Genomic DNA, 12969 nt, shown 5'->3' on the forward strand with positions numbered 1-12969 from the left:
GTTTCAGGTACTTGATGGCATCTCCAAGAACAGAAGCCTTGTCCATCTATCAGCAGCCAGGGAAATAACAGACTTAAACAGTTTCTCTTCATTTATCAGCCAAAAAGTTAAAGATCCATACCTTCTTAAGACCAGGAACGATAGCAGACAAGGCGATAAACCGCTGGCTGAGCTTCTCTCGCCGTTTCCTCTCTGCAAGAATGTGATCTTGAGCTGGGGGGAGTCTACTTTTGATAGCAGTTCTTTTCGCTCCACGGTCGGACTTGGTTAAATGGCTTTGGTGACATAATGAGCCCTGAGAAATCAACATATCAGAAGGGATATTGCTGATACTCTGAGGACACACAACCTCCTCTTTTGGCCTTGTGAAGTCCATTTGATTCGTGTAGTTGGAAGCCGAAACAGACGTGGTCGGATATGCAACGACGTGTGCATTTGGCGAATGATTAGCTGTTTGGTATGAACTGAGATGTTTCGCGTACCCAAATATGGCATTTTGAGAATGGTTTGAAGAAGCCTTATGGTCAAGGTTTGTATGAGCATAAGAATGCTGCAAATTCTCCCCAAAAGCTGCTGCTAATGGGAGTGTGCTAATCTCATCTATAGAGCTCTTGTGCCACTGATTGACAAAGCCACTATCCTCCATTCCCTACAAAAGAAAGAACAACTTCATCAATGGTCCATTTCCTTTTCTGATCCAAACACGTCCAAACCTATCGTGCTCCTATCACTAAACCGAAAAACATAACTTAAACTTCGTATATTCTTGTAACTGTTCAAGCCCACCACTAGCAGATATTGTCCTCTTTGGGCTTGCCCGAGCTTTCCCTTTTAGGCTTCCCCTCAAGATTTTTAAAACGCATCTGCTAGGGAGAGGTTTCCACACCCTTATAAAGAATGCTTCGTTCTCCTCCCCAACCGATGTGGGATCTCACAATCCACCCCCTTTGGGGCTTAGGGAGAGGTTTCCACACCCTTATAAAGAATGCTTCGTTCTCCTCCCCGATCGATGTGAGATCTCACATTGCACCCCCTTTGGGGCCTAGGGAAAGGTTTCCACACCCTTATAAAGAATGCTTCGTTTTCCTCCCCAATCGATGTGGGATCTCACAATCCACCCCTTTGGGGCCTAGGGAGAGGTTTCCACACCCTTATAAAGAATGTTTCGTTCTCCTCCCCAACCGATGTGAGATCTCACATTGCACCCCCTTTAGGGCCTAGGGAGAGGTTTCCACACCCTTCTAAAGAATGCTTAGTTCTCCTCCCCAACCAATGTAAGATCTCACAATTCACCCCCTTTGGAGCCTAAGGAGAGGTTTCCACACCCTTATAGAGAATGCTTCGTTCTCCTCTCCAACCGATATAGGATCTCACAATCCACCCCCTTTTAGGGCCTAGCGTCCTCGCTGGCACTCCGCCTCATGTTCACCTCCCGTTGGGGCTCAGACTCCTCACTGGCACATCCCCAGGGCCTGACTCTAATACCATTTGTAACGGCCCAATCCCACAACTCAAGGTTTTTAGGGGAGGTTTCCACACCCTTATAAAGAATGTTTCGTTCTCCTCCCCGACCGATGTAGAATCTCACAATTCTTCTCCGTCCTTCACTCGTTGACTCAGAGATTAATACAAGATCCAACGAGTGATCATTCATATTAATTCGAAGCAAAACAACTAGATTCAAACATAGAAACTCCTATCCAGCAGACCCAAAAGCTTAAGTTGATATTACATAACTACACACAAACAAGTTCCAAAGTATCATTCTATCAATCAAATCCTCTTACCATCTCAGAAAACCCCATCATAGATGATATCTCCATCCAAAAAGCTTCTTCTTCACCAAAACAAACCTCCTCAAACCAGTCAGCTAAACTGCAAAAGACATAAACTAAGTCAATTCACCCACCAACCCTAATTTCCCCCACTTCCCATCAAAATCTACAAGAACAGTCCCAAAACAATGGAGAATCTCCAAGAACCCATTAACCCCAACAACAAAACAAACTCAGAAAGAAACCCATTTAAGCAAACATGATCGCCATAACAAAATGGCAGAAAGCTTTTGTTCTCACCTCAACAATGGCAGGGAAGAGACATGGAGAAGCCTTTTTGAAGCTTTATTGTTCACCTGCCAATGGCTAGGTTTATGAACAGTCGCTCTCGGATTCTCACGGGGTGGAGAGTTTGATTTCGGTATGGAATGGAAGAAAGTCTTGAGGGTTTGAAGAAGAAATGGGAACCGATAAAATCATGGATGATTATGACTTTGGAATCCATTTATTTTGGGTGTTTTGTGGACTTTTTTAGGGAAACTTCACCAACCAGGCTTTGAAATTTTGGTTAATGGGTTGATTATTGATTAAAATATGTTGATATGAATGTGTGTATAAGTTCCCAATTCTTTTGAGAATATATTATTGCTGTAATTATGGTAACCATTCACACCTTCATTTGAATTTTTTTTAAAATTTTATTAAATCTTTAATTAAAAAAAATTAAAAAAAATACTCGTCCATAGTATATGAATGGAATTGTTAGTATCGTATTTTACAAATATTCATGAACTTTCTTAAATAACATTAATACCCTTACATTTAGAGAGAAAAAAAAAAACGTCATACTTTTCACTGTTAATACTCCTAAAATTGAATACAGGTTCGACCGTATTAATTATTTTTTAAACATGGTACTAAAAATAAATATATTTTTTTAAAACTTTTTAAAAAATTAAAGGGATACAAATGTTTTAGAAATTTTTTAAAAGACGTTAACACATTTTTTCTTATATTTGATCAATATTTATATATTGAAAGTATAAATTAATCTCGGGTATTGATGTCGATTTTTTAAATAAAAAAAATAGATATTTTTCTCTTTCGATTTCTTAAAAATATTAATGAAAATGTTGACGAGCTGATAAATGTTGAATATTTAATTCATTGGATAGAAACATCAATCTTAAACATAATACCATCGAAATTTTGACGTTTGATTTTAATTTAGTCTTTAACTTTCTCGTTTGAAATCTTTCTATTTACAGTTTTGAACAAGTTTTGGATTGATCGATCACACCTCTAAGACGATATAGGTAGGTCAACTTTTGATTAAAATAGATGACGTTTTCGTTTGAATTCAATATGCAAGTGGCTTTACTATCGAAACGTTTAGAATAATATTGGTTGCTTCCTATTGCTTGAAATCTTTTGTACGACCGTTTATAAATTAGTCATATATTATGTAAAAGTAATGATGTTTTGTGGAACCTCGTGCATATGTATACTCATAAAAATCATTAAATATTGATGTTGTAACAACTCATGCTTAAGATTCGACAACTGGTAGCCTCGACATTCTCCTACGACATAGTCACGTTACTTACTCTTGGTTGCTAAGAGTGAAAGCTATTCTCACAGACCATCACGAATCATTCCAACATGCTTTTGGTCCTTACTCATATGTATCGTAATAGTGAAAACTATCCTCATATGATTGAGCCACCAAAAAAGAACGTAAGAAACTTTTACAACTAAACAACAAACTCGACTTCTAGATTCTTCACAGAGTCACGGTTATTGGATTACAACTCAAATTTTCTTTTTAAAATTCAATTCAACCGAAGTCACGAACACCTCTAAAGGTATCTCGAACAAGATTGGATATTAGGTACAATTTTTTATGAGGTGGAAACCCTCAAAACTAGGGCAATTCTAAATGTTACGTGTGAGGAAGAGATTGTGAGGATCTTATTTTTGCATTATTTTATTTTCTTGAAAATAATATTCCCATGATAAAGACAATAAACTTCAAATGATTGCTACCTTTGAAGCGTTCCATCTTCCACTCCGATCATGATATATCATGTCGGAGCAGTCCAGGGTTGGTTTGGATTGAGTTGATGGTGAAAATTTCAGTTCAGTGGTTCCTGGAGATGCGTATAGTCGAGTGAAAGTCTTCCATAACTATTTGTGCTAGAATTCTAAATGCCTAGTTATAAACAAATACGTAGGAACATAATTATAAACAACTAGGCATTTAGAATTCGAGACATCAGCAAAACACCGCCGTCTGTTCCAAAAACAAAAGCCCCTTAGCGTCTTGGGACGGGAGTGGGGGACGACCCTACGCGCAGGCAACAACAGTACCAGCTCTACGAAGTCAGAATCGAATTTTTCTGTTGGCTTTCCCAATTCTTTCGTGAATCAGAATGAAAGGCCTAGAAGCTCTAGCTTCTAGCTACTTCGCCTGCTTATTATTATGGCGAAAATGAATGTGCTATTTTCAAATCGATTGATAGATAGCCTGATCTGTTGTGATAGATCGAAAGAGTCGAAATATCTCGAGATGGGATCCATATATATATGTGGACGGAATTGGGATATGGATGAAATATAATGAAATAGAGCCACTTTGAGGTTCTCTACGAAAATGAGGCATGGAACGAAACCACTACGAAGAAGTTCTGAGAGTTACGAAGGAAACCTCGAGCTCATATTGGTCATGGTTGAGAACCGGAATTGAATTTTCTGAAACCTAATTTACCATTGTTCTTCAGTAGCTCAGTGGTAGAGCAGTCGGCTGTTAATCGATTGTCATAGGTTCAAATCCTACTTGGGGAGATTTGATTAGGGTTCGCTTTGACCGTTAAGAGTAGGTGATCCATGTCGTTCCCTGTGTCTTTCTTTATTTTCCATTCTATCTCATCGTATCAAATTCTGTTCTCTCAGATGTACAGTATAAGCAAGTGCATTTTTGATGCAGTCATCGATTTTTCCGAGAGGGCACAATTACTGCGAGCTAACATATTAATGAATATATTCCGCTATCCATAATTGTCATGCAGGTTGATCCTTAAAACACTGCTTCAAACCACTAACTTGCAGCAAGCAAAGGGGATTAAACCATAGCGAATCTCGCAAACAAATGACCAAATGGAATTGGATCTTAAAATCCATAAGACAGACATAGAACAACAGAAGCCCTAACAGAATTGGATCTTATCAGATGAGAACTAATTTAAGTAAAGCTTGTCAACAATGGCAGTTCAAAAACGTTCAGCCAGCCCAATTCATATATTTTCAGTTTCAGTAGTATCTTGACAATGAAATTATAAGTTCCTATGAACTACGAACTCATCAATTGACAGTAAGGGTACTGACTACTATAAGATCTCTAAGCAGTAACAGGGTCAAAACAAATGTATTTGATATACAAAATCGAACAATACGCACCTGTAGAATGCACGAATTTCGAACAATGGGCTAGTTCCTTGTAACGACAGAGGATGTCCTGATGAATCTCAAGTCCTGCAAGAGATAAACAACCGAAACGCCACCGAGATTATAAACCGATGTAATAACTAGTACCAACAAAGCATGGATTAGCAAGATTAAGCACTTACATTCAGGAAACAAAAGAAACTTATGAAAGTGTTCCTAATTAAGATGTTGAAATTGTTCCTGTTTTGTGACTTGAATCTTTTCCATGAACTTGAAGATCAGCATTCTTCCAAAACTTGATAACATGAAGACTCTCTTCTTCAGTTGATCTCTGCACAACGATTCGACTAGCATACCCTTTTTCTCTCATTTGAAGGCATATCTGGGAGGGATTGTTTGCTTCAAGAAAAACCATGTACAACCAGCCTTTGTCAGACAAAAGAGCATCAGCAACAGGCAACATTCTATCGATAACGCTGCGGCCATTTTCCCCTCCTGCCCAAGCAGAGGCAATTCCTTCAAGACCCACTTCATCCTCAGGGGTTGGAACATAGGGTGGATTCACAATCAACACATCAACAGATGAAGCCAGTCGTTTCTCCAAACCATATGCTATGTCAGTGGATATCAACTCCGCATGAACCCCATGTGCTTCTAGTGTCTCCTGAGTGACTCTCGTTGCATGAGGATTGATGTCTGTAGCAATATAGTGAGTGCCAGAGGCTTCCTTTCCCAACATAAGAGCAAGAGATGTTATGACATACCCACTTCCACAGCCTACTTCTAAGCACAATGTTGGGTGATGATTTAACAAGTTAACTCGGTCAGCTAAAAGTGCATCAACCAAAGCAAATGAATCATCACAGGGTTCATAAACCTCACGATGAGAACTCACAAGGTGGATTTGCGCAGTTTTGAATGGGGACATGTGCTGGAACTGTCACGAAATTATGGATAAGAAGAGATGAACAAGTATCAAGGAAACTTATGTGTGTGTATTATTATGTGAAACAATTGCATCGAAAAGAAAAGACCTGTTAGGAATAACGTCTCTCTATGATGGTATGATATTGTCCACCTTGAACATAAGCTCTCATGGTTTTGCTTTGGACTTTCTCAAAAGACTTCATAACAATGGAGATGTATTCCTTACTTATAAACCCACGATCATTCTCTAAATTAGCCAAGGTGGGATTCCCTCCCAACAATCCTTAACAATCCTCCCCTCGAACAAAATACATATAGAGCCTCCCTCGAGGCCTATGGAGCCCTCAAATAGCCTCCCCCTTAATCGAGGCTTGACTCCTTTGGAGTTCTCGAACAAAGTACACCCTTTGTTCGACACTTGAGTCACTTTTGACTACACCTTCGAGACTCACAACTCTTTGTTCGACATTTGAGGATGCTATTGACATAGCTACGTTAAGGGGATGATTATGATACCATGTTAGAAATCATGACTCTCCACAATATTATGATACTATCCACTTGAGCATAAGCTCTCATGGTTTTTCTTTCGGCTTCCCCAAAAGGCCTCACACCAACGGAGATGTATTCCTTACTTATAAACTCAGGATCGTTGCCTAAATTAGTCAATGTAGAACTCCCTCCCAACAATCCCGAGCAAGGCCACCAGAAAAGTCAGTGGCAGAAATTCAGGCCCAAATCCCAATAATTCTTTTCGCAGACGGTTCCCGGATAATTTCCGAGCAATTCCCAGTGATTTTAGGGCACAAAATGTTCCTACAAGTAGGGATCAGAACCTTCACTTTAATCAACAATGGGACACCGATTTTTTATTTCCGAAAGAACACAAGCAAGAAAATGACAGATTAAACAAGTCAAGAAGACTCATGGGTTCATAAAGCGAATCAAACTACTCGATTCGGCATATGAACAAAACCAACAGCGAATAGATTTTACACAAGCCAGATTCATTTCCATCCTTGGAGGCTCGGAGAAAATCAGTAGAATCAAGCGATTATACCCAACATCCATCAAAAAGGAAAGAAAGCAACTGAAATCAAAGGAAATGGATACAATACCAGGAAGGAGAATGGAGAGTACGAGGAAACTGCTGCGAAGAAATGAGAGACCAACTGGAGAGCTCAAGAGAGAGATTAGGTGATATTGATAATCTATAATGTACAAACTTACATACTCACCATCTAAATCATAAATTTATGCTATAAACAGACCCTCGTGCATTTTTGTATGTCATATGCATTAGGGTACTTTTCCGTTATGATATTCTCCATGATGCTATGCAAGTTTTTTCCTTCCGTGGCATCTGGCAGCCTGTAATGAGTGACGAGCTAGGCTTAGGGGTACATGAATCTGCCTGGTGGCTCCATGTCTATGCGTGTGCCGTGTGTATATAAATACTATATATCCAATCTTGCCCGTATCAGAAAGCTGCCTAAGGCCATGCCATGATGATTTTAAAACTAGGTCCCGATCATATTGCATGTGTTTACATTTTTCTGACCCAACATTACACATAACAATGTCGCGACGAAGGCCATAAAACGGGTAGTCCAGGGATTTGTTCATTTTATTTAATATATGACACGTATTTTTCGCTTTTCTATTTACGACTAAGTTGTTTTAAGATATTTATTATGAATGTTAAGTCGATGACACATTATGTTTTCTGCATGCATTAGTCGGATATCTTATTTTTAACGGAACAACATAGTTGTTAGCATTGATATAAAGCTCTAGACAGGGAAGCTTTATTATTAAAACTTTAAAAAAAAAAAAAAAAAATTTAAAGATATTTTTGTTAATTTAGAAAAAAGCAAAATAAATTTAATTTAACCTTATTTATTATTTTGAGAATATTATAATGAATGGAATTGATCAATCGAATGATCCAACGGCCATTTTTCATTCTCTCTCTCTCTTCTCTCTCTCCTCTGGCCTATCCAGTTCAGTTGTTTTGTGGTTAAGTCTCGAATGCCCATAAAACCCCTACCCTCTTCTTCACTCTCGTCCAAAGACGTCCCTTTTCCTGCAGATTTCCCCTTCTCCCGGAGCTATGGCCGCCGCTAGAGTCTTAGCCAATGCCACCACCACCACCACCGCCGCCGTCACTGCCTCCTGTTTCCTCTCTAAGACATCCCTTTTTCCCAAGCACAGGCTCCCATATGATTCCAATTTCCTTTCCTTCTCCAGAAGACTCCCTTCCTCCAGAAAATCTTTCTCCTGCAGAGCTTTGTACATTCCTGAGGTTAAGATCAAGGAGGAAGGCCAGCCTGAAACCCTCGACTATCGCGTCTTCTTCACTGATCAGTCTGGCAAAAAGGTTTTTCCATGTTTTTTCCCCATTTCTGTATCGGCATGTCACTCGATTGGTTTCCATTTTTTCGTTTTAGAAATTTTGTATATTGTTTTTGTTTTTTTTTTTCCTTGATGTGCAATTAACGATGTGGAGAACCATTTGGAATCCGGTTTGGATGGATATTTGGAATTTGATGCATTGTGAGATTGAATGCGAGAGTTCAGGTATCTCTTGATGTTTTAGATATTAATCAATCCAGAAATGTGTGTTGTATTATATACGAATTTCGTTTTGTTTTTCAGATATGATGTTTTGTTTCCCAATTCTTATAAAATTGGATATTCGTATGCCGTCTACAGAGTTCATTGAACGAACTTTTTCTTGTTTTCTATAAGACTATATTCTACGTTTCCTTCATATTTACTTTAAATTCTTTCAAACAATTGAACGTTAGTGTATCCATACGTCCTTGTCCATTATGCTTAGGCACTGATGATGCCAGTTTCTTGGAGGGAGTTTTATGTCCCGTCCTTGCGTATGATCCATTGTATGTGATTCACTGATTATTTGTAACGGCCCAAGCCTCTTGCTAGCATACCGCCTTGTGTCCACCCCCTTCAGGTCTTAGCCTCCTCGCTGGCACATCGTTTGGTGTCTAGCTCTGATACCATTTGTAACAGTCCAAACCCACCGCTAGCAAATAATGATCGCTTTGGCCCATTATGTATCGTCGTCAATCTCACGATTTTGAAACGCGTCTTGCTAGGGAGAGGTTTCCACACCCTTATAAAGGGTGTTTTGTTCTCCTCTTCGACTGATGTGGGATCTCACATTATTTGAATTTGAATTTATGGGTGGTGTGAGCTTTTGAGGAACTTGAAAAGTGCGAGGTTAATTAGTAAATCTGACTGATTGTGCAGTGAAGAACTAACAAGAATGCTATACTCCTTTACATTTCATTTCTTCATGTTATAAAAGAAGTTCTGCTTATGGTGTAGGTCTCCCCATGGCATGATATTCCATTGCATTTGGGGGATGGTGTTTTCAACTTCATTGTTGAAATTCCAAAAGAAACCAGTGCAAAAATGGAGGTCGCAACAGATGAGTCGTTCACTCCAATAAAGCAAGATATCAAAAAGGGGAAGCTTCGATACTACCCGTAAGAAACCATGCATTTTTTGCTTAGCTCTGCTGTATATTATTGCTGGAACTGTATGGGGTATTGAATTTTGTTAGACTTAGACATGATATAATAAGTTTAGCTGTTGGCCAAGTGCCAACTCATAAGTGGATGGACATGGAAAGCACGTCCCGATGGCTATAGCCTGTTTTTTCTGCTGACAATCTTAGTGTTTGTACATCATAGTGTAGCAACATTTTTCATTTCGTTCTCTGGTATTTAGCGAGAAAATCACATATTTTTTACTGCTTTAGTTCCAAAATTGTAGAAATATGCATTTGAGCCTCCACTAAAAGATTTAGAATGAATTTGAAGCTAGGAGAATTGGACTAATTGGAATCTCCATCTTAAGTAGTTTTAACTATAAGTACTATCCATCTTGAATATTTATATGCATCTATACATCTGTGTGTATTACACACAAACATGTAGACACATATATGTATATGTGCTATTACATAGCATGTGAGGTGAGGGAATTTCAAACTACTGTCTCTTAGATGAAGTAGGTATGCCGTACTTGCCAAGTTATGGCCCTGTTAGCTAATATGCATATTTTTTCATTTGCCATTTTACAAATATTAGGCTGAGGCTCGTGCATTTGACCTTATGACTCTCGAGTACCGTCTTTTTTAACATGTAACCACCTGACTGTGCATCTCACAGTTACAATATCAACTGGAATTATGGATTGCTTCCACAAACATGGGAAGATCCATCCTTTGCTAACTCTGAAGTTGAAGGTGCATTTGGAGATAATGATCCTGGTATGTGCACCTCATGATGTTTTCATTGAACTTTCTTTTTAGGTTCTGTAACTTCCTCAACTCTAATGAGTAGAATGTCATAATATGTATAGGCAATGATTTTTCTTTTTCTCTTTTCAAACTATTTGTTGCTTTTGTAGTTGATGTTGTTGAAATTGGTGAAAGTGATCGTAAGATAGGTGAGGTTCTGAAAGTGAAACCAGTGGCTGCTTTAGCCATGATTGATGAAGGGGAACTTGACTGGAAAATAGTTGCAATTTCACTAGACGACCCTAAAGCTTCACTAGTGAATGATATAGACGATGTCGAGAAACATTTCCCGGTATACATCTTTACCTTATAAAGCTGACCTTGGGGGGTGGGGGGATATCCTGATGCAGTCTATGCCAGAATATGCAATGTTCTAATGGAGTGAAAAATTTTACCTTCCTAATCCAAGAGTTACTTGCAGGGAACCTTAACTGCTATAAGGGACTGGTTTAGAGACTACAAGATCCCTGATGGAAAACCCGCTAATAGGTTTGGTCTGGGGAACATGCCTGCAAACAAGGTACATATACAAACTCCACCACTAAATTTCGATCTTTCGAGTCCTTCACAATATTTTCTTGTTTATAGCTCGAAAGGGTCGTATTTTTCAATTCATCAATACAATGCAAACATGTGAATACAAGATGGTTGCTTTGGTATATCATATATCTGATATACAAATATAACAGTTGGGGTGTTGGGAACCCACTTCTTGCATTATACTCATGATCTGCTTTCTTGCTCCAAGGCGGCTAGCTTCAGTTTTTATTTTTTATTTTTTATTTTTTATTTTTAATGTGGTTTTGTGTGAGATTCAACGTCGATTTGAGAAAGGAACTAGTGCCAGCGAGGACTCTGGGCCCGAAGGGGGTAGATTATGAGATCCCACGTCGGTTGGAGGGGGAACGAAACATTCTTTATAAGGGTGTGGAAACCTCTCCCTAACAAACACATTTTAAAACCCTTGAGGGGAAGCCCCAAAGGGAAAGCTCAAAGAGGAGAATATCTGCTAGTGGTGGGCTTGAGCTATTTCAAATGGTATCAGAGCCAAACATTGGGCGGTGTGTCAGCGAGGACGCTGAGCCCCGAAGGGGGTGGATTGTGAGATTCCACATCGATTTAATAGAGGAACGAGTGCCAACGAGGACACTGGGCCCAGGGGGGGTGGATTGTGAGATCCCACATTGGTTGGAGAGGGGAACGAAACCTTCTTTATAAGGGTGTGGAAACCTCTCTCTAGCCCGAAAGGGAAAACTCAAAGAGGACAACATCGACTAGCAGTAAGCTTTTTCCATCCTATTCCACGATGCCGCAATTAGAGAATGAGATTAATCAATCAATTGTGCATAAAAGAACCCCTTTCTTAAATCATGTCATAATAGTTGATAGACTTCTCTCCTCGATTAAATCTTTTCAAACACAAGCACTCCTGATGTGTGGGCCACCATTTGGTCTCTTTGATTTAAACTTTCTTTGAGCTTGAAGTTGTAACATGCTATACTTGGTGCAGGATTATGCCCTTAAAGTTATTGAAGAGACCAACAAATCATGGGCCAATCTCGTGAAGAGATCAATTCCTTCTGGTGAGCTGTCTCTTGTATAGAATTCATAGACTGTAGGAANACTAGTGCCAGCGAGGACTCTGGGCCCGAAGGGGGTAGATTATGAGATCCCACGTCGGTTGGAGGGGGAACGAAACATTCTTTATAAGGGTGTGGAAACCTCTCCCTAACAAACACATTTTAAAACCCTTGAGGGGAAGCCCCAAAGGGAAAGCTCAAAGAGGAGAATATCTGCTAGTGGTGGGCTTGAGCTATTTCAAATGGTATCAGAGCCAAACATTGGGCGGTGTGTCAGCGAGGACGCTGAGCCCCGAAGGGGGTGGATTGTGAGATTCCACATCGATTTAATAGAGGAACGAGTGCCAACGAGGACACTGGGCCCAGGGGGGGTGGATTGTGAGATCCCACATTGGTTGGAGAGGGGAACGAAACCTTCTTTATAAGGGTGTGGAAACCTCTCTCTAGCCCGAAAGGGAAAACTCAAAGAGGACAACATCGACTAGCAGTAAGCTTTTTCCATCCTATTCCACGATGCCGCAATTAGAGAATGAGATTAATCAATCAATTGTGCATAAAAGAACCCCTTTCTTAAATCATGTCATAATAGTTGATAGACTTCTCTCCTCGATTAAATCTTTTCAAACACAAGCACTCCTGATGTGTGGGCCACCATTTGGTCTCTTTGATTTAAACTTTCTTTGAGCTTGAAGTTGTAACATGCTATACTTGGTGCAGGATTATGCCCTTAAAGTTATTGAAGAGACCAACAAATCATGGGCCAATCTCGTGAAGAGATCAATTCCTTCTGGTGAGCTGTCTCTTGTATAGAATTCATAGACTGTAGGAAGATGCTGGTTCTATTTATGTAAGTGCTCAAATCAAAATAGATTTGTGAACTCTGGCCTTCTGATTTATATGTTCATAATGA

At 39.5% G+C, this 12969-nt stretch overlaps 3 protein-coding genes and 1 non-coding gene across 6 annotated transcripts in view; 2 read left to right on the forward strand and 2 right to left on the reverse strand.

Annotated features, from left to right (window-relative positions):
• LOC111794091 (transcription factor bHLH25-like) overlaps positions 1 to 2274 on the reverse strand; it is a 3781-nt gene extending 1507 nt beyond the window's left edge. Inside the window, exons 1-4 of one of the 2 annotated variants that reach the window (XM_023676224.1) lie at positions 2076 to 2274; positions 1788 to 1870; positions 122 to 649; positions 1 to 46 (exon numbers count right to left, since the gene is read on the reverse strand). The exon at positions 1 to 46 is cut by the window's left edge and continues 308 nt beyond it. In XM_023676224.1, coding sequence (XP_023531992.1) covers positions 1 to 46; positions 122 to 649; positions 1788 to 1823 — 610 coding nt within the window. In that variant the 5' untranslated portion in view covers positions 1824 to 1870; positions 2076 to 2274. Of the gene's footprint in view, positions 47 to 121; positions 650 to 1787; positions 1876 to 2075 lie in introns of both variants that reach the window. The other variant, XM_023676222.1, reaches the window with a different exon arrangement.
• Positions 2275 to 4548: 2274 nt separating this feature from the next.
• TRNAN-GUU lies at positions 4549 to 4619 on the forward strand. Its single transcript has one exon. It is a non-coding gene; the product is annotated as a tRNA-Asn (tRNA).
• A 400-nt stretch (positions 4620 to 5019) lies between these two features.
• LOC111792720 (hemK methyltransferase family member 2-like) lies at positions 5020 to 7353 on the reverse strand. Of its 2 annotated transcripts, XM_023674282.1 has the most exons (3): positions 7265 to 7353; positions 5402 to 6156; positions 5020 to 5306 (listed from the first exon to the last, which is right to left on the reverse strand). In XM_023674282.1, the coding sequence occupies exon 2, from the start codon at positions 6145 to 6147 to the stop codon at positions 5440 to 5442; it is 708 nt and encodes a 235-aa protein (XP_023530050.1). In that variant the 5' UTR covers positions 6148 to 6156; positions 7265 to 7353; the 3' UTR covers positions 5020 to 5306; positions 5402 to 5439. The 2 variants fall into 2 exon arrangements, with proteins under 2 accessions (XP_023530050.1, XP_023530051.1); XM_023674283.1 differs by lacking the exon at positions 7265 to 7353 and having other exon boundaries at positions 5402 to 6326.
• Positions 7354 to 8158: 805 nt separating this feature from the next.
• On the forward strand, positions 8159 to 12101 carry LOC111792719 (soluble inorganic pyrophosphatase 6, chloroplastic-like). The gene is made up of 6 exons (XM_023674281.1): positions 8159 to 8526; positions 9501 to 9661; positions 10349 to 10449; positions 10590 to 10771; positions 10901 to 10999; positions 11990 to 12101. Exons 1-6 carry the CDS (start codon positions 8260 to 8262, stop codon positions 12080 to 12082), a joined length of 903 nt encoding a protein of 300 aa, XP_023530049.1. The 5' UTR covers positions 8159 to 8259; the 3' UTR covers positions 12083 to 12101.
• The last annotated feature ends 868 nt before the right edge of the window (positions 12102 to 12969 follow it).

The sequence above is a fragment of the Cucurbita pepo genome, chromosome LG04, assembly GCF_002806865.2.
Source record: "Cucurbita pepo subsp. pepo cultivar mu-cu-16 chromosome LG04, ASM280686v2, whole genome shotgun sequence".
In the NCBI taxonomy this organism is placed as follows: domain Eukaryota; kingdom Viridiplantae; phylum Streptophyta; class Magnoliopsida; order Cucurbitales; family Cucurbitaceae; genus Cucurbita; species Cucurbita pepo.

Bases quoted from the DNA above. Each gene is read 5' to 3' on its own strand.
- LOC111792719 (XM_023674281.1), top strand. From the start codon at position 8,260: ATGGCCGCCGCTAGAGTCTTAGCCAATGCCACCACCACCACCACCGCC. The intron at 9,662-10,348 runs GTAAGAAACCAT...TGCATCTCACAG, and splicing joins GGGAAGCTTCGATACTACCC to TTACAATATCAACTGGAATT. The intron at 10,772-10,900 runs GTATACATCTTT...AGTTACTTGCAG, and splicing joins ATGTCGAGAAACATTTCCCG to GGAACCTTAACTGCTATAAG.
- LOC111792720 (XM_023674282.1), bottom strand. From the start codon at position 6,147: ATGTCCCCATTCAAAACTGCGCAAATCCACCTTGTGAGTTCTCATCGT.